General features: G+C 39.1%; 1 protein-coding gene across 6 annotated transcripts in view; it reads left to right on the top strand.

Annotated features, from left to right (window-relative positions):
- The first annotated feature begins 2713 nt into the window (after positions 1-2713).
- The window catches only part of GYG2 (glycogenin 2), a 26892-nt gene continuing 9940 nt past the window's right edge, over positions 2714-19665 (top strand). The window contains exons 1-11 of one of the 6 annotated variants that reach the window (XM_039385824.1): positions 2714-2823; positions 7011-7027; positions 7552-7557; positions 7636-7647; positions 9062-9203; positions 10945-11119; positions 12330-12492; positions 13028-13154; positions 14038-14260; positions 16885-17025; positions 18664-18774. In XM_039385824.1, coding sequence (XP_039241758.1) covers positions 2714-2823; positions 7011-7027; positions 7552-7557; positions 7636-7647; positions 9062-9203; positions 10945-11119; positions 12330-12492; positions 13028-13154; positions 14038-14260; positions 16885-17025; positions 18664-18774 — 1227 coding nt within the window. Of the gene's footprint in view, positions 2824-3043; positions 3084-3152; positions 3467-7010; positions 7028-7551; positions 7558-7635; positions 7648-9061; positions 9204-10944; positions 11120-12329; positions 12493-13027; positions 13155-14037; positions 14261-16884; positions 17026-18649; positions 18775-19665 lie in introns of those variants that run through there. The other 5 variants (XM_027710098.2, XM_027710097.2, XM_039385823.1 and 2 more) reach the window with 5 other exon arrangements.

Here is a 19665-nt window from a genome sequence, read left to right as displayed (position 1 = left end):
TATAGGTAGAAAATTCATTCTTAATTTTATAATAAATTGAAAAGAATATGTATATTGACAAACCACTTTAAAAAAATAAAAATAAGAGAAACACATGCTGATTTTATTTCTGTATTTATTTATTTAATTACTTAATTACTGAAATGATGTTTACCTCTTCTCAGGAACTAGAATTTCACATTAATTTAGTTTCTCTTTTTGAAAACTTAGGCCTTGCTCTAGGAACCTTTGAATGCACTAATCTGGAAGCTGTTTTTTTTAAAAAACAACATATTATTCATAGCTTCTGAAAAGGGACAATGGGTATAAAGCTTTCTGATTCATTGAGATTGGGTTTGTGACAATTCATTCTCTAAAATCTGAGTCATAACTTTTAAACTTTATACATACGTGGAGGTGTGGTTGACATAGTTTTCTAGCAAAACTGTTTCATCTTTTTGCCTCATTCCTAATCAACCTTGACGGTCTCACAAACATCCTTCTGTAAATAAATCTATCACAAAAACTAACACTTTTCCAGTCTCTCTGACTTCATTTAGCTAACTGAATCAAAATACCAGCAAATAAGTGAAATACAGATGAAAGATGACAAAACTATTAGTTTACTGACAATACTTCCATTTTTAAAGCATAAGGCAATCACTATGTTGTTATCTTAATTTTGTATGCAAATCATGGTTTTGCTACCAAAATTCCATTTAGATGAAGGTAAACATGACTTTGTATTTATTAAATTGTTGAGAGGAAGACATAAACTGGAAAAGTACTTTTTTCTTAAAGTAGAATACTATTTATCTAAATTATTTTTAAAATGGATATGTATCAGTTTCTTAGATTGTCACAATCTTTATTCTGATCCTGAAAGTAAGAAATTATAATGTACATCAGTTTAAATATGGAAATACCTTGACAACCTGCAAAAAAATGAACACCTTTATGGCTATCACTTTCAATTTATGAATGAGAAAATATTTTTAATATAGTTTTCAAGGACACTTGATATTTCTTTTAATATACTAATTTTCCAAGTTAATAGTTAGAACAGATTGATGTATATTTTTTCAGATAGACATAAAGTTTTGAGTAATGAAATGTTAAGTCTTTTGCTATTACCACTTCAGTTGTTTGTTTAACCAGGAAAATATATATATTTTGTTTCTTTCTCCTGAAAATTTTCAATAAACACATACTGTGTTTTATCTAAGATGATCTAAGTTTTGTTTATTTTGTTTGCTACTTTCCGGGACATATGAGGACTGGTACCTTCTATACACAAGTTCAACTGTGTCCCACTAGGGCGGAGAAAGAAATGCTTCAAACTAACGACAAATTACAGGGAAAAAACCAACCAAACCAGCTTAACTATCTATTTTTTCCCAGTACCTGTTTAGAGAAGGATCTATGTGCACTGTTAACATTTTTGCTTTTGACATACTATGACACTTCATTTAAAATTGCCCAGAGTGTTTTCAAAATAATTTATTACTCATGTTAATGTTAGCCCAAAAGCCAATTTATTACAGATAATTTGAACAAAAACCATGAATCTGAATGGATAAACCCTGCTTACCCAAGTGTTTAACCCTCTGAAGCTCTTTGGTCTAACTATATCAGCATGCGGCCAATATACCAGTGTGCAGGCACACTTTTCAGTGTTAATTAATTACCTTTTTAACCAGGATGATGATTATGATAATAATATTTTTATAATTATTGTGATAATTATTTCTACTTTTATTTTTTGAAGTAATTGAGGGATTATGTAGGGAAGATCCAATGTATTTAAATCTGGAAGGGAAGGAAGGAAGGAATAGAAGCTGGCTGCTGGAACATCAGAACTCGAGCTTGTATTACTGGCTTGGATATTTAAAATCTATTTTATCCTGCATAAAAAGTTGGTGACACACAAGTGAAACAGAAAATCATCTAAATGTAGACATCACTTTAATTACCAAGAAAAAGTTTTTATTGGTCATAAAGTCCCCAAAATGAAATAGATCTGCCAGTGAAATTATCTACAACAGCAATCTTGCTACTGATAAGCATGTTGTTTAGTTGACTTGTCTATATAAGCTGATGGTGAACACAGATTCCCAAGAATTTTGTTTCTGTGGGCTAAGTAAAGCTTGATTTCCTATGTGTTTATGTTCTTCCTTTGTTAAACACCTCACCACTACTAGAGCAATAATACCCTCTTCTCTAGTGGACCTTTGGGATTCTCCCAGTGTGTGAAAGCACAAATGCTGCAGCTTGGAGCAGCAACAGTGAATCTCTTGCAAATTGTTGGAAATAAAGTTTTTTAAATAGTTGAGTGGTACCATTAGGTATTTTCTTCAGTGGCACACTATCTGAAGTTCTTGACCTTTGCTAAGTAGTTACTGATGTTCACAGCACATGGTGATGCAAAAATACCTCAGCTGAACCATGCCAGCCTAAAATTACCTTGCAGAGAAATTGTGTGGCTGAGTTACATGTCATGGTTACATGACTTCTAAGTCGGTGGCAAAAACACTGTGTGAATAACTGTGCATTTATTTATGCATTTCTTAAAATATTTATAGCTCTCTGAATAGCACAAGCTCCCTGAAAACATCTACTTATCTGGGTGACAAGTTATCACACTGTGTGTATCCGTAAGGGGGTACAATGGCCCCAGAGAGTTAGGGGTAGACTCCCTTAAATTACAGTAAACCCCATGTATCTGGGTGACAGCATGCCACGCTGGAGTCATCGTACTCTAAGACCTCGTTCCACACTCTGCCATTTTCACCACCACAGGCTTTCTTGTTTCCCTCCAAGGGCTGCACGGCAGAGTCTCCCACAGCCTGTCTTCCTTCCTCTCCGTTTTTCCACAGCCATATGCGTGGCTGGGGAGGCTCTGCTGCAGCGCCTGAAACCCGGGCCGCTCAAAGCAGCGCGCCGGGGCCGTGCGGGGCCGTGCTGGCAGAGGAGGAAGGGGAGGGGAGGGCCTCCCCCAGGCGCGGGGTGGGCGCTGCCGCGGGCCGCCAATGGAGCGGGAGCGGGAGCGCCGCGCCCACTGGAGGTGCCGTCGCCGCCGGCGGGCGCGGGGGCGCCGCGGGCAGGTGCGGGGGCCGTGTCGGGGGGTGCGGGGTCCCAGCTCCGGACTGTGCCCTGCTCGGGAGCGGGGCGGCGCGGGGGCGCACGGCAGGGAAGAGGAGCGGGCAAAAGGAGGATGCCTGTCCTGCAGTACAGCCAGCGCCGGGAACGCGGGCGGGGTGGGTCGTGCCAACACCGCCCCCCCGACGGTCTCTGCCGCTAATGCCGTTTTTCTGCCGCTGCGCAGGAGTCCTTGCGAATGTAATTCACCTGCCGCTGTCTTCAGCAGGAAAGAGGCTAATCCCGTTTGGCGATTTAGCGGGCCCGCCGCCAGCAGGTGAGGCGGTGGCGGAGGTGGGTGCCCGGCCCGAGCCGTGCCCGGCCGGCCCGGGGCCTACCAGGATGTCCGGTGAGTACCCCCGGCCGGGGACCGGCGTTCCGCAGCCCCCCTTGCGCTCAGCAGCCTCTCGGGCGGGAAGGGCCGCTCGGCAGCGCAGGCTGGTGCCCCCCGGGGCTTTCGTCCTTCTCACACCCCGGTGCGGGCGAGGGTCTCAGTGGTTTCCTTATCAGCAGTGCTTATCATCCTGTGCTGTAATCAGCAGCTTCAGATTGGGATTTTAACTGTCTGGGTGCTGGAGTGAAATAGTTGAGCTCCTTTATGTGTTCTGCTTGTACGTACAGGTTGGCCTGCTCGGGTCTCTGTGCGCTTTCCTGGTGGATCCGCAGGGTGACAGCCTGGGGTTGGCTCCCTCAGTCTAAGGCAGATTCAGAGAAACCTTTCTCATGCCCCTTCTTACAAAACAGCGGTATTGGTCTTATTCGATTATCCTTAAAGCCGTGAGGTACTGATTTTAGGGATAACCAGATGTGGTGGGTAAAGGTGCCGTTTTGTTTCTTGAACATGCTCTGAAAACCAAGGGAAAGGTTGAGCAGCAGCTCCCCCAAAGCTGGGTTTACTGAACAATTTGAAGGATGTCAGGTATTCAGCCTGATGGATCCCAAGGTTGAATTCCTGTATGTGGCACCTCAGCACCACTGGGAAGATGCAAAAAGGGAGTCTGCAAATTAAAGAATTAGAGAATTGTGGGATTGTTTGGTTTGTTGTTTTGGGGTTTATTTTTGTTTAAAGGAAGGTGTGTAAAGACTGGAAACATCTAACTTGATATATATCAATTGCTCTGTTCTGTCTCTGGATTGCTTAAGCAGTTATTACTAACTTTTTTCAAACTGGTATGTAACTGTTTTGTAACTAGTTTTGGGTGCTATGCCTTATGCCTATTTACATATTATAATGTTGCATTTCAGTTTTTATGAGGGTCGTTTACTATTTTGAATAACAAAATTGCAGGCTCTTGAAGCAGAATGTAACTTCTTAACTGAAAAATACATAGTAAAAGCTACAAAGAATTGGAATCAAGTCCTCTTCCAACACAACAGTCACAATCCTGTCTACTAAAATTCGGTATTGTTTTAATAAAAGATAAGAGCAGATCTGCTTTTGGATCAGGCAGAACTTCATTAGGCCAAGAGAAATATTGCATTCCATTGAATATCAGTTGATATTGTTATGAAAAGGTCTGTGTAAAGTGTTGCCTATTTATCTTCATTACTAATGTAAATGTTTCTACTACTGTACCCAACTTGAGGAAGCTGTAATTTTTTTACTAGGGCAAGAGTTACCTCTTTGCTGAAAACTTGCATAATAATTTCTGATGGGGGTCTGACACAGGTTATTGTCTGATAGCGTTATTCATTTACCTACTTGTAACGAAATACTTCTCGACTGCTTGTAACGTTGTGGGTGTCAGCTGGAGCAGAGCTTTCTGTTCCAAGGCGTGGTTGTGCTAGGTCAGAGAAGTGACAAGGCCTGTTGCTTGCTTTGTCTTTGTGGTAGTCTAACACATTTTCACTGAGACATGCTTCTGGGGGAGGATTCATAGAGACCTATGTGTGGGAGGGGAGTAACAAAATCGTTGTTAGGGAACGTGCTGTGAGCTGGGGCTGTGTTATGTCATTGTCGCTTGGGATTTCAGAAAGGTGCTTTGGGCTCAGTGGGCACAGGTCCAGACTGTAGCCTGCTCGTCCTGCAGGTTGTCTCTGAAGTAGCAGGGGGGAGGTGACAAAAGAGCAACAGATGGTATTGGGGAGGGATTTATGAAAGCAACTGTACAATGCTGGTTAGTACGAATGGCAGCACACACCTAACTAGCCTGTTGGAGGCGTTTGGCTATTGACTTATCTGCTCTTATTTTTATGCATGAGATGACAATGTGTTATTTAGAATACGCTTGTAGAAAAATCATAACATAGGAGTGTCTGGTCTCCTGTTGCAATTTTGGACTGGGCAGCTTGGTAAATTTGAGTTGTTCCTCTAGGAACAACAGTTAAAGCACATTTATCCTTTCTCTGTCTATCAGAAGAAATATGAAAATACATTTTAAAAGTTCTGTCTCGTGGATTATGGAAAAAACCTTCCTACCATATTTAAACTTGTCTTGAAGCTGGCAGGTGCATCTGGGTCACTCAGTGGTTGTTATTATCAGACAGTCCTGATTCTCAAAATGGGTACCTGGTGTTTGTTAATTCCCTTTGAACATCAAAGTGAGCATCACCTTGTCTGCTTGCTCTGTCCATATTCGAAGTAAGGCTTTTAGATGCCCTAGAGTTGGTTTTCATGCCAGTTGAAGAATTTTGCCTTTGGCAGTGTCTGAGGTACTACTGCCATGAGTAAGTAGCATAAGAAGTTGGCGATCTTGGCTAAAAAAGATGTAACAAGTTCCACATAAGATCACCCTGACTGTAGTGATTCATATACTTTTGCTTTCTTTTCTGTGTGGCTATCTGTAGCTTCAGAGCAGGTTCTAAAATAACTCACCAAGTTACTTTCTTGAAAATCCTTGTTTCGTTCTAAGAAACTATTGTTAGGTAATAAAACTGAGAAGCCACTACTGATGATAATGATTTCTTAATTTGCATCATCATATGCTGTGTAGCAATCCATATAAGAGAAATGAGCAGATTTATAAATTCATATGATAGGGTTTTAATAGGATTCTAATCATACATTTACTTTTCTCATAATTCTCTGATAGTGGTATTAGCAATAAGGATCCACAACTTGAAAACAATTTGCTTGAAAACTTAATATTCTTCACACTAGGTGTTGTCCATAAAAAACCCTACTGTCATTCAGCACAAAGAATTGGCAGTTATGCATAGTGGTGTTCTTGACAATTTAAAAAAAAAAACAGTGGCAATGAATTCTAAATACTTACACCTTTGGATTTCAAACTTTTAAGATCAAATCTTCTTTTGCAGCTTAAAGTCAGCAGGTGAAACCCTGTGTACATTAGAATTAATGCAGCATTGTCCCGATTTCAGTTAAAAGGGGACAGTTTACTTTCATAAGTTTATATGAAAACCTGATCCTTAGTTTTTGGTAATGAAAATAAAATGTTTACTTAAGAGGACAGTATTCCAAGGAAATTTGTAAATAAGGCAAGTCAAGTGACACTTTTTCCTTGAAAGCAAGGATTAGATGAAAGAAGAAGTAATGATAAAATATTTTGATTTCAACCCCCCTATGGTTCCTTAATGGATTAGTGATGCCCCTGTAGGATTTTAAAATAGCTAGAACATGCTTCTCTCTTTGCACCAGAAATATTTTAATGTAGAATTGTTTCAGTCAATAGTTTGATTATCTGTTTAATTAATCATTCACTGTATTAAGAAGGCCATAACATGTATCTCACATCTGATTCTCAAAACAGACACTTGATTTCTTTGTGAGGTATCAGAAAGACTTCCTAAGAAGCAGTATTTGTTTGGCAGTTTACTTCCTTGTGGTTATGACCACAGCTTTTGCTCCAGAGGTACAGGGCATGAAAGCATGTCTAGGATGTGGTAATTTGCCATACCAGCTTGATGAACTATTTGATGATTAGCTTGATTAGCTTGTGTGGTTTTATATGTATTACTTAAGTAGAGATTCAGTTTCTGTAGGTAAAAGTATTTGCAAAAGCAATGCAAAGATTGTGTTCAGCTTCGTGGTTGTTATTTAAAACCGTATTTTAAGATTTAAACTCCCACTCATTTCACAGCTTGGTTTTTGTATTAACCTACCTCCCACATTCCTCTCAGTAGTTGTTTTATTACCTTTCTTTGGCTGAAGATGCTTGTTGCCCAACAAAAGGGCTTTTCTTTGTTGACTTTTTGTCTTTTCAGAGTAATTTTATTGTTTAAGTAGCCTTCAGTGTCTTTTTGGTTTATATTGATTTTTATGGATGCTTATATTTATTCCTTTAACCTTTTGGAAGATTGCAGTAGGAGCAGTTTACTTGAACAACTGTCCTTTTAAAGTAGCTTCTTATTCACTGTTTTCTGGAACGCCCATAACTTGTTTGAGCTGTTACAATAACAAGAGTTTTGAAAGCTCATTTTTTCATTTGCTTCTTCTGGAAATTGTCATTAGAAATATTATTGGAGTTTACTTAGCTGTGAGTTCTGCAAACTATTTTAAATTTGGGTGGGTGATTCAGGCTTTTTGGCCAAGTTTGATACTACGAGGATTCTCCTAAGGTGCAGAGATGTGTTGCAATGTCAGCAAACATAATGTATATAATGCTTGATTTGAATTCAGGTCTGGCTGGAGATGAGTGAGAGGTAGGGGCAAAAAGGGGGGAGCAAAGACAACACACCAGTGAGTCTGTGCTTTGCTCTAGATTTGGAGGACATGAAAAATGAAAATACTTAGTATCTGAGAGTTTAATATTCACAAGCACCAACCATACTTTATTGCATACCTTGATGTTAGGCTAGAGGTTTGAGCTCATTAATTTTGGCAGCCTCTGGCTGAGGCAGCCATGAGGTCATTTTTTGGGTTCTCTGCAACTAGTTCTCTGAGATTCTTTCCTAGTGTCTCTCACAGACCCTGGAAACTGTATGACAGGGGTTTTATGTTGCTATTGTTTGGTTGTTTTGATTTATTTAACGTAATTGCTTGTGCCTTAGGATGACAGTGGTTTTAAACAAGTATTTCAGTGCAAGTGTTTATGAAACTCTGTAGAGCTCAGTGGAATTCCCCTCATCCGTGTGACCTGCTTGTCTTATTCTGGTTAATTTTGCAGCCTAGAATGCTGAGATCATCCTTCTGCTCCAAGAAGGCTGTTCACCTTGCTAAGTCATTGGTTCTGGCTCATTCCAGGAGAACTCTGATAGTGGTGGTTCTGTCAGAGGGCAGAGCTGAAGAAGCAGCCCCTAACGATAATGCCACAGGCCTGGTATCTCTACAAAATACAATGTCTCCTGTTGTGCAGAAGTGTATCTTTCCTTCTTTTTCTTAATTGTGACTTTTTTCCCATGTGTTTCTTGACAATGGGGAACACTCCTAATTTTCTTGGTGTCACTTGAGGTAAGGATCCTCAGCTTCTGGGAGGTGTACCAATCTTGGTAGCAATTCCTCTGCACTTGCTCAGCCAGCACCAGTTACTCCAGTACAAAGAGGACAGAGCAAAGAATAATGTCTGTTAGTGATGTTATGGAAAGAAGAATATTTCTGGCTAGTACTCAACATCTTGTTCTTTTCCTTAGCTTTGACACTGTATAAACAGGAACATTTTCCTTTTTGGTTGTATTATATTATGTTAGATAAATCTTAAACCTAAAGATTTACAATTTTGGCTTTTCTTGGTTGACATTATGTTTAGACAGTAAGACTTAGAGAATTATTTGTTTAAGGCTAGTCCAAAAACTTCATGCCTGTCATTATGTAAATCAGGTAATCAAAAATAACACAATTGAGAAACATACATAGTGCAGTCACGTTCACTGGATTTTCTATTCGATTGTGTCTTCTGGGGGGAGTTTTGGAAGAGAAAAGTGTTTATCACAGAAACTGCAGGTTGTTATAAAGCCACAGCCTGTTGTTTAGCTAGAGGAGGAGGGAATCTGCCAAAAGAGCTTATGTTAGAGCTGTAAAGTGAACCTTCTGAATGTTTCCTTGCAGTAACAGATCAAGCCTTTGTGACCCTTGCTACCGATGATGTGTACTGTCAAGGCGCTCTGGTTCTCGGACAGTCATTGAGGAACCATAAGACATCTAGAAAATTGACAGTTCTAATTACACCAGAGATTTCCAGTGGGATGAGGTAAGTATTCATGTATTTTTGGAGATCTGATAATATGGAAGAACAAACAACAGCATGAAAGATTTTAGTAGGCTTCCCTGTTGGCTAGTGATTTCTGACAGGAGTCCCAAATAACATCCATGGTAAGATTTCAAGCATAATAAGAATTCACTTACAGGAGTAGAGCTTGTGGCTAGAAATTGTCTTAAGCCCATAATTGAGAACTTAAGCTGAAAATTTTGGAACTAAGGTTCGAATGTCATGCTTTTGAGCTGAAAGAAAGGCACTGCTGTTGGTTTGTTGTTTTGTTTTGTTGTTTCCCCCCCCCCCCCCCAAGTGTTTCTGTTTTAGAAAGAGCAGGATATTAACCACCTGTAACATCAGAACTCTCTAAAAACCTAAGGGGCTAGGTTTCAGATGAGTAGTCTTAAAATATTGGTGCACTGCTATCATGATGAGAAATTAATTTCTTCTTGCTTCTTTTTTTCAAAATCACTTTCCAATTTGGGTTATGCTTCTATAGCACTACAGAATTGTATTTACACCAATCTGTTTAGGTCTGTCGAACTCAAGCCCTGTTATTTGGAGGACTGTGTCACTTGTTAAAAGGAACATGCTGTGCCATAGCTACTTAAGCTCTTAGTTCTGTTATGGCTTAGGCAGTGTGCAAGCTTCTGATTTCTGTATGACATGTGAATATATTTGCAAGGCATCTGGCTCAAGGAACATGTTTTCACATTTTTCTGTGATTGGATGCACAAAAATCTGTTTTTACAGACTTTCTTAATGTATGGATTTTGTTATGCCAGAACACTGTCACCTTCCTGAGGGAATACTGTATCCATTTGACACACGGGTCAATACTAAATCCCCAGGGTTTTTTTCATCCCCATTCAGTGAGAAGAAAAACCTTTATAATATATATTTTTAATCAAAGATAGCATTTTTTTAAAAAGTACATCCCTGAACTATCCTTCTAAAAATCTGTACCCACTCTTATATCTTTCTCGGTTGACTCCTGTCCCTTGAAGACCAGGCTGGCAAAAGCTAATGTCCCTGAAATCTAGATTTCAAACAGCACAGGCTTTTCTCTTTCTGTGTTTGTGTGATATCCAGGACTTTGCAGTTAATAGTGTAATGCAAATAAATAACCTGTGTTTAAAAGACTTTTTTTCTTGTTGGAAAATTGCCTACTTCAGTGTTACCTATAAAATTCCCATGAAAGACATGCATAGAAAAAAAGTGTCTTCCTAAAAGTCTCATTTGAGATGATTTGTAGTAATAAGCAAGTATATATTGTCTGTTTGAAAATGTGTAGTTTTGAAACTGTGTTTACTTGGGCGTAATAGGTGCAAATGACTGTGCTGGCAGTGCATGTCTTATCCTGTTCAGTGTAGAGAGAACAAAGTATGATGCTGTTCTTTAGAATCAATTGTGCAGGATGAAAGCTGCTTTAATTTCTGTTTGTGTTTATACAGGAGATCAAATGACTTAAATAAGGATTGTTTTCTCCTTCATACAGCAGCTGTTGCTTTTGAGATGTGCTGGCCCCCATGGTTTGTGGTCTGACTGATAGATGTCACTTCAGCAGACTATTTGCAAGGACTTTGCACTTCTGACTTCTTATTCTAACCAATCGATCTAGCCTTGGTTATTGGCATAATTAACATGGTGCTGTGTGTCACTGTTTTCATGCCTGAAGTGAACTCTGATGAACTTAGGTCTAAGTGCCCTTCTTTCTCTCCACTGCTCACTCTGGTAGGTCAGTCCTCCGCAGTGTATTTGATGAAGTAATCCAGGTGGATGTGCTTGACAGTGCTGACTCAGTCCATTTGGCTCTAATGCAGAGGCCAGAACTGGGTGTAACCTTTACTAAGCTTCGTTGTTGGACTCTTACTCAATTCAGCAAATGTGTGTTCATGGATGCAGACACTTTGGTGAGTAGAGTGGGAGCTGTGGAAACATTTGGGTCTGTCTCCTCAGTGTGGGATAATCCCTTGTCAGGCAGCCGATCGGCCTGTGAAGTGACCAGATTTGCTGCTCACAGTTTTGCTGTCTGCATAAAAATAAATTAATTCTTAGGGAAAGTAGCCTCAGGATTGTCATCAAAAGAGATCACAAACTCACTCTGTGCACAGAGGCTTCTGATAGATGTTTAAAATAGATCTCTCTCATATACTTTTGTTTCTAATTATTCTGGTCAGGAAGGCAGGCTGGTTTTAAAATGGAAAAAAAAAAATCCAGAAACATTAATTCCTTTTTTTTTTAAAGCCTTTAGAAGTATAGAGATAAAAAATGACCATAATTTTGACACAGACAATCATGTCAGCCTTCCCTTGCACTTTCATGGCTCACTTTGAAAGTCTGGGATACATTTTAATTTAGTAGAATAGTATTTGAATCAGAAACCAAATTAAGTTATTCTTCTTGAGGAGAGAGGCTTATGATTTCCTGATTTACATTAAAGTTAAAGGAGGAAGGCAAATTTTTGTCTTTGTTTTAAATTCAATTAAGTAATCTTTCTCCTAAAAAAAATTTCTTCTGGTTTTCACTGTTATAGGTGGGGTCTTGACTTTCAGTGACTGCACAGCTATCTTTCCATCAACTTTAAATGTCATCTGGGCCTTAACCTGATTGATTTTCTCACTTCTGTGTGAAGCTTAAAAAACAAAGAACTTCACTTACATTAGAAAACTGGCAGCAAGATACGGTTTTTTTACTACCCCTTTAGTCAGTCTGTTGCTAGCCCAAATTATTTAGATTCGCAGTTTTCATTCAGGTCTGTTGCAGTTACTGAGAATAATGAACTATGAAAGGTGAGCTAAGAAAGAAGGAAACTGTGTATTTTCAGAGTATGTTATAATATTTAAAAGGACCTTCTAGATGGTCTCCAAGGTTCATGAAATAATAACACAGGCTCTGCACTTTTATCAGAGAAATCTTGGAGAACCACAATCAATGTTGCCTTATTATATTAAAAATAGGGGTTCTGACCCCTAGCACAATTTACATTGCCAATACTTTTATGCCCTGCAAGCCATATACTAGACCAAACTAGCAATTTACTGCATTGGTACTAATTTAGCAATTCATGTTTTAGATAAACATTTCTTCTAAGATTTTCTTTCTTTTCCTGCTCTCTCTAAGGTGCTTTGCAATGTTGATGAATTGTTTGATCGAGAAGAGTTTTCAGCAGCTCCTGATTCTGGCTGGCCTGACTGCTTTAATAGTGGAGTATTTGTGTTCCGTCCCTCTTTGAAAACTTACAACCTACTGCTCCAGTTTGCTGCTGAACATGGCAGCTTTGATGGTAAGGGGCAAGGCATAAGGAATGAAGTGCAAGTCATAGTTTCCATGCTATCAGGCAGAAAAGACGAAAGCAGGAGTTCTCTGCGCTTTATGTAATTCTGCCCCACAAAGAATTAAAGGTGCAGAACTTTGCCTCTTATGCTGTATTTAAGACCTGTGGATTTAATGTGGACTGTGCTTCCCAGAAAAGGGCAATGGAGGGACGTTGGATCTGAATCTTGCTCAGTAAGTTTTAATTTTGCTGTCTGGCTTAGGAGAGAGAAATACAGCTGATCTTCAGTCTTCTGCTCTGAGGGAGACCAAACCCTACTCCTTTCTTCATATATTACAATAGAACTTCATTTGCACTGAACTTGCATCGGAGTGAATCAGGTATTATTCACTTGTACCTGCTCACATGGCCATATTTTCAAGCCCAAGTTGCTGTCCCATGAACACACCAGTCTCATTCCCATGCTTGGATGTGAAATTTTGATATAAATTTGAGTGTACACATAATACATAATTCTGGTAATACTGTTTTATGTATTCTTTAGGAGGTGATCAAGGATTGTTGAATAGCTTCTTCAGCAACTGGGCAACAGCAGATATTGGCAAACACTTACCTTTCCTCTATAACTTGAGCAGCAGTGCTGTATACACCTATGTTCCTGCTTTCAATCAGTAAGTAGTAACACTTCTGACTGACTGTAAACCTCTGTAATTTGTTAACAAACATCCTTCTGTAAGAGAGAGTAATAGTGGCATATTCTGTTGATGAGAAATTACAGTAGTAACAAATGATCTTACGTAAAAGCCATGCAATAGAAGCTTAAATGCAATATGAATGTCTTGCATCTGGACACAGGGAGAGTCCCAGAGTTCTCTACACTGTCTCATGTTCTTTCAGAGAAGCTTCTTTCATGTTTGAAAAGATGTAATTACTTTGGCATTAGGTTCTGACAGCTCTACTTTTAAACTTGTTCCTTTCATTTTGAGTAATTGAGAAACAGTTGGAGTTGTTTAAATTTTTTGAACCATTTCTTAGGTTCTTCTGTGAAACAAAATTTGTGCTACTAATTATATGACTTCAGACAATGCAGTTGAAAAATTTTCAGGTAAAAAGAAAGTTGGGTTTAAGGTGTTATGAATTTCTGTTCCAGTTGCACAATACACTCTTACTGGGAGGTGAAATTACATCAATATAATTAGTAGTAATTTTTAATATGAAATCAGTAATAACCAATTATGTTGATTTAATATTTGAAGTGGTATTTGTTTGTGAACAGAGCATGCAGGAGGACTGGAAATGGTACTGCATGAGCCTGTCAGTTTCCTTCATGAGCTTTTCTACTAGAATGAGCAGTTGGAAGCGAATGGCAATGCAACATTTTGTATTTTAAATGAGATGACTTAAACTAATAAGATAGGAAAAAAAATTAAAATATATACTCATCTTGAACGTGTTACTGCTGCAAAATGTCCAGTTATCTCACCTGTGAGAGTGTGTTTCTTTAGGAGTTTATATATGCTAAAAAAATATTTAATGTATGTTTAATCTCTACAGTTTTGGTAGAGATGCCAAAGTTGTTCACTTCTTGGGAGCAACAAAGCCCTGGAACTACAAATACAACCTTCAGACAAAGAGAGTTATGCAGGATGACACAACCTCTGGATCTTTTCATCAACTGTCATTTCTTGCCCTCTGGTGGAATATATACAGTGCCAGTATACTGCCTTTGTTAGAAAAACTTCAAAAGATGGAAGAATCAGAATCCAAGGAATGCAAGGTAACTGATAAGGAGTTAGTTGGAATATGTCGAAATCAAAAACAAAAATTCTGAAAATTTTATGTTTTTAGAGGAAGAAATTACATGATGTGGTGGGCTAACCCTGGCTGGACCCCAGGTGCCCACCAAAGCCACTCTATCGCTCCTCTCCTCAGCTGGACAGGGAGAGAAAATATAATGAAAGGCTCATGGGTCCAGATAAGGACAGGGAGAGATCACTCACCAGGTACTGTCACAGGTGAAACAGGCTCAACTTGGGGAAACGAATCAAATTTATTACCGGTCAAATCAGAGTAGGGTAATGAGAAATAAATCCAAAACTTAGAACAACTTTCCCCCATCCCTCCATTCTTTCTGGACTGAACTTCCTATTTTCTCTATCTCCTCCCTGCAGTAGCACATGGGGATGGGGAATGGGGGCTGTGGTCAGTTTATCATGTGTTGTTTCTGCTGCTCCTTCCTCCTCGGGGGGAGGACTTCTCACACTCTTCCCCTGCTCCAGTGTGGGATCCCTCCCACAGAAGACAGTCCTCCATGGATTTTTCCAACATGAGTCCTTCCCATGGGCTGCAGTTTTTCATTAAGTACTCCAGCATGGGCTTTCCTTCCATGGGGTGCAGTCCTTCAGGAACAGACTGCTCCAGCATGAGTCCTCCACGGAGTCACAAATCCTGCGAGCAAACCTGAGTGCAGGCTCCTCTCTCCATGGCTCCACAGGTCCTGCCAGGAGTCTGTTTCAGTGTGGGCTTCCCATGAGGTTGCAACCTCCTTCAGGCATCCACTGGCTCCAGTATAGGGTCCTCCACAAGCTGCAGGGGGGCAGCTGCCTCACCATGGTCTGCTCCATGGTCTGCAGGAATGTCTCTGCTCAGGCACCTGGAGCACCTCCTCCACCTCCTTCTGCACTGACCTTGGTGTCTGCAGGGTTGCTGCTCTCACATATTCTCACTCCTCCACCTTCAGTTGTCCAGTTGCACAGCAACTTTTCCTCCTTCTTAAATCTTTTATCCCAGAGGTGCTATCACTGTCACTAATGGGCTTGGCCTTGGCCAGTGGCAGGTCCATCTTGAAGCCAGCGAGCATTGGCTCCATTGGACATGGGGGAAGCTTCTGGTAGCTTCTCACAGAAGCTACTCCTGTAGCCCCCCGCTGTCGTAGGGTGTCTGTCAGTAGGTCTTGGTCCGTGAAGAAACGAAGACACACACACACACACAAACAGAGTGATGAGACAAGAGGTGTCTGCTGCTTCAGAGCAGTAGGCAGGTTTTATGGAGCCCGCTGGCCCCTACTTTCCCACAGACATAATGTAAATATATTTTCACAAAAACACCTAGGAATTTAACACCTGCACACAATCAACAACCTCGTCCTTGTACTGTTATCCTTTTCTAGATAACTCCCTAAAACTCAAGGCTGTGTCCATGGGAATGTTTAATTAGCCTCACTGTTCTTCATGGGAAAGGCCTCACACCCTGCAATATTTCAAGCTCCTCAAGTTTCAGGGGTCCTGGGGGCTTCGTGGACCTGCCACTTCCCCCCACACCCTGGTACCAAAACCTTGCCGTGTAATTCCAATACAGGTGGTCTGTTGACTGGTAGTAGCACTGATTACTTGTAGAAGCATCCAAAGTAGCAGCTTGGAAAGCCAATAGTACTAAAAACCCCTCCTAAAGATTTACCGCAGCCCTCTTCTTAATTTATAAACCGTTTTTTTGGCAATGTATGTGCATAGATTCTGCAAATTAAAGACAAATTAGCTGAGGAAGGTGATAGTCTGGCTCTGAAACAAACACTTTTGTTTTTCTTGAAGCTAAGTTGATATAGACCATCAAACTAATCCTTGAATTATAATAAAATTTCACCTTTTCAGGACTGCATTATAAGTTGTTTCATGATAGTCATAACAAATAAATCAGGATTGCAAAAGCAGAGTTAATTACACTTAGGATGTTATACACAGTACTCGTATGTCACGAAACATTTACTGATCTCTATGCTTTTTTTCTTCTTTGGAGGAAATGCAGAAATCTATGCTTTTCATGAATGGAATAAAAAAGTCTGTTGATAAATAGATGATTTCTTTGGGACCAGCAGCATAAAGTAATGTATAGAAGTACAATTTTTAATTTTGTATCCAGACATGACAAATTAGATCACATTTATGCATATGTAAATATTTCTTAATTTTTTGTAATGTTAAATTATTACCATCCTTGAACTAATTGCATAGTCCCATAGGATCAGTTGAACAATTACCATCAGGGAATAATTTGGTTTGTTAACATCATGACAAATTGGAAGGCAGAGCAAGGAATGGGTATTTTTTGATCTTATACTTTAACATGCTTTATTTTTAAGACATTGTACATTAAAGAAATACTTTAAATATGGTAACATGAAGGTGGAAATACCTGTTAGATTTACCTCCTGATTATGCTAACATGCTCATGAGTGCAAAAATCTAAACTGCAACGTGCTCTGAATCTAGGACTGCCCACTTTTTTTTGCATTAACTTATTCCTTTCATGCTGAAATCCCTCTAAGGAAGTGCAACTGTTGTAAATAAGTTATTACTTTTCTGAAAAAATTGTATTTTAGTGGTGAGATGTTCTTGTTTTTGTTAGCACACTTTCAATGGAGTTGAAATTACACTGAAGAAAGTCAGTCCTTGTGTGGCCAATTCACAGCAAATGCCTGAGCTTCCAGAGCAGGCAAATGAAATAAATGCCACAGTGTGTTCACCTGAGGAACTCACTTTTGAAGCTGTAAGTATGTTGTATATTACTATTTGCACTAACAAAGTAAAATTATATACTAAAAGGAGATTCTTTCATTATGCTTCTGATCTGGGAGATTTTATCTTCAATTTAGCTGTAGCTCTTGAATGTTCTTGCTGGCATCAAAAATAGTCTAAAGGGTATTTATTTTTTTTAATCTTAAGTCATGCATGCTTGAGGTGTCTGGAGGTTGAAAGAGTTTGCATTGTATTTTAGGAAGAGGTTACTTATTCAAAGTTGTTAGGTACTTAATAAAATGTAATATAAAAAAATCTGTTACCAAAGTAATATTTTGAATATTACTAGTCTTGTGAATTAATATATTTTAAACTAGAATCCTTTCTATCACTCCTCTGTAGAACTTTTTTTGTTGATTCAGAAAACTGTTCCCAAAATTTCTGTGAATTGGGCAACAAGTAGAGTCTTGAAAGAATCCACTAATGAACATTTCAGTCTTCCTGTCTTTTGTCACTTTTCTTGTATTTGTGTATTTCTGTTGCACCGGGTCCCCTTATTGTATGCAGGAATTAAGTTGGACATAATAACAGAATGCTTCTGCAGGTATAAGTCATTACACCTTGTCTGATAAACCATGCTATGCAAGGTACAATTGGGAGAAAATAAAATTAGTGTTCTAATGTCATCTGCTATTGTAACTTGTGGACTGGTCTCTAGTAAGATGAAGACAACTTTTAATATGTTTAGTGCTTCATCTCTTTAGACTATAGTTACTCCATAAAGTAAAACTGTAGTCTCCCTTTCCCTTTCCAGGGGCTTAAGGAAAATTGTGAGCCTTCCAGCTCTATAACTTTAAAATAATTTATTTGCAAAGAATGTATTTTCTTGTGTGCCTCATGCATCTGACTCCATTGGGAAAGCTCAAACCAAATAGGAACACATTATCAAGGTGTTTGTTTGGGGTAAAAAAAAATTATAATGTTCACTTAAAGTAGTTTCATTAAAATTTAAATTTCTATTATTATTTCAATTACTAGAATTGTTTATCAGAAGACCATATTAATTAGAAAGAAATAGCCTGATTCTCTTCTTAGTTAGGAATACCATCATTCCACTTTTTGTTGCTTTGCTTCAGTAGTTGTGGTATTGTTTTTGGGGAAAAGACTTCAGAATGGGGTCTGCCTACTCATTTATGTTTCGGTATTTGTCAAAGGCAAATATTTGGGACAATATTTTTTGGGCAATCTATTTTGCCTCTGTTTTGGAATACATTGTTCTGTTCTTATTTCATACATATAAAAAGCTTATGCATCACAGAGGAAGCTGTTACCCTAAAATGAGATTTTTCCTGTTGAGGTTTGACCTCAAGAGTGGTAGGTGTCCGAGGCTGTATCTGTAGTCACTGAAGAATGACAGACACTTTGAACCTATCTTAGGATGAAATGAAATACCTATGGAGGTATTTGTCCTAGATTAATTACAGTAAGAATTTTGATTCAATGCCATTTTGATAGCTTAAGCTAGGTGAGATGAATTTTCTCCTTGGTCATAATGTGCTTCCTTGCTTTTCCTCCCATCACTACTTCACCCTACCCCAAGACTGAAAGCTGTTGTATTGTATGAATGAAAAAATATTCTCCTAATAAAACCTCAGTGGCTGTATTTTAGCAACCTGTATATGAAGTTGAACCAAGCGATTCTAGCGTCCATCTCTCTGAGCCTGACAGACCTTCAGAACAACCTGTCTCCCATCCTGCATTTCAGGAAACCTCAGAACTGGTACATGTAGCTTTGTGCATTGTACATCTGTTGGTGATTGCATGCATGTCTTAGCTGCCAACATAATTTTCGGGAAATCTCAACTAATTATGATACAATGTGCAAATAAATTCTTTAATCTTTTAGCTATGTAATTTCTTAACTGCTTCCAATACTGGGGTATGATCCCTTTCTAGTGTTCTTTTCAAAACTCGGAGTTTTTAAATGGGTATTTTGTGTGCTAAGCCCCAAGTAATCAATGCATGGTGTTAATTTTAGTTCTCCAATACTAATACAAGCAAAACTGTTTGGGGTTTTTGTTTCTTTGTTCTGTTTTCTTTGATTGTGGGGTTTTTTGTTTGTTGTTTGTTTTTTTTTTAATCTGCTGAAGTGATATTTCCAAGCAAGTGGAAAGGGAATCTGCAGTAGCCTAACTGACCAGGCTTTCCTTTGTGATCTTGCACTGCATTTATGGATACTTGCACATGTGGGTGGTGTGAGAATAGGAACAGACTTGGTGTTGATGGCCTTGACAGGGTGTCAAGGCCTTGTAAGGTACACAACACAGCCATTTTCCTAATGAGGCCTTTTGTGTGATTGTGAAGCACTGTGGTGAAATACTTTAAGACTGAGAAAAACACCTGTAGCTCCCCTGCAGCCAGAGGTGTTTGGGTCCTGGCTAAAATTCTTCATTTCTAAAAACATGATGATTCCAGTCTTCTTGTTAATTGCATCCAGAGCTGTTGATAAGACTTGCTAATGACAAAGAAGGGAATCTTCCTGCATTACTGCTACTCAAAAATTAAATACAAATGCATACTGTATGTTTGCATATATAGGGAGCAAGCACGCTCTTCAGAATATATACTCATGTTTAGAGTGATGTTGGTTGCAGGTGGGGATACATATGGA

Source organism: Pipra filicauda, unplaced genomic scaffold (assembly GCF_003945595.2).
Source record: "Pipra filicauda isolate LSUMZ 115617 unplaced genomic scaffold, ASM394559v2 scaffold439_size563993_pilon, whole genome shotgun sequence".
In the NCBI taxonomy this organism is placed as follows: Eukaryota; Metazoa; Chordata; class Aves; order Passeriformes; family Pipridae; genus Pipra; species Pipra filicauda.
The sequence above is the reverse complement of the archived record's forward strand: the minus strand, read 5'-3'. Positions and strand labels throughout refer to the sequence as shown.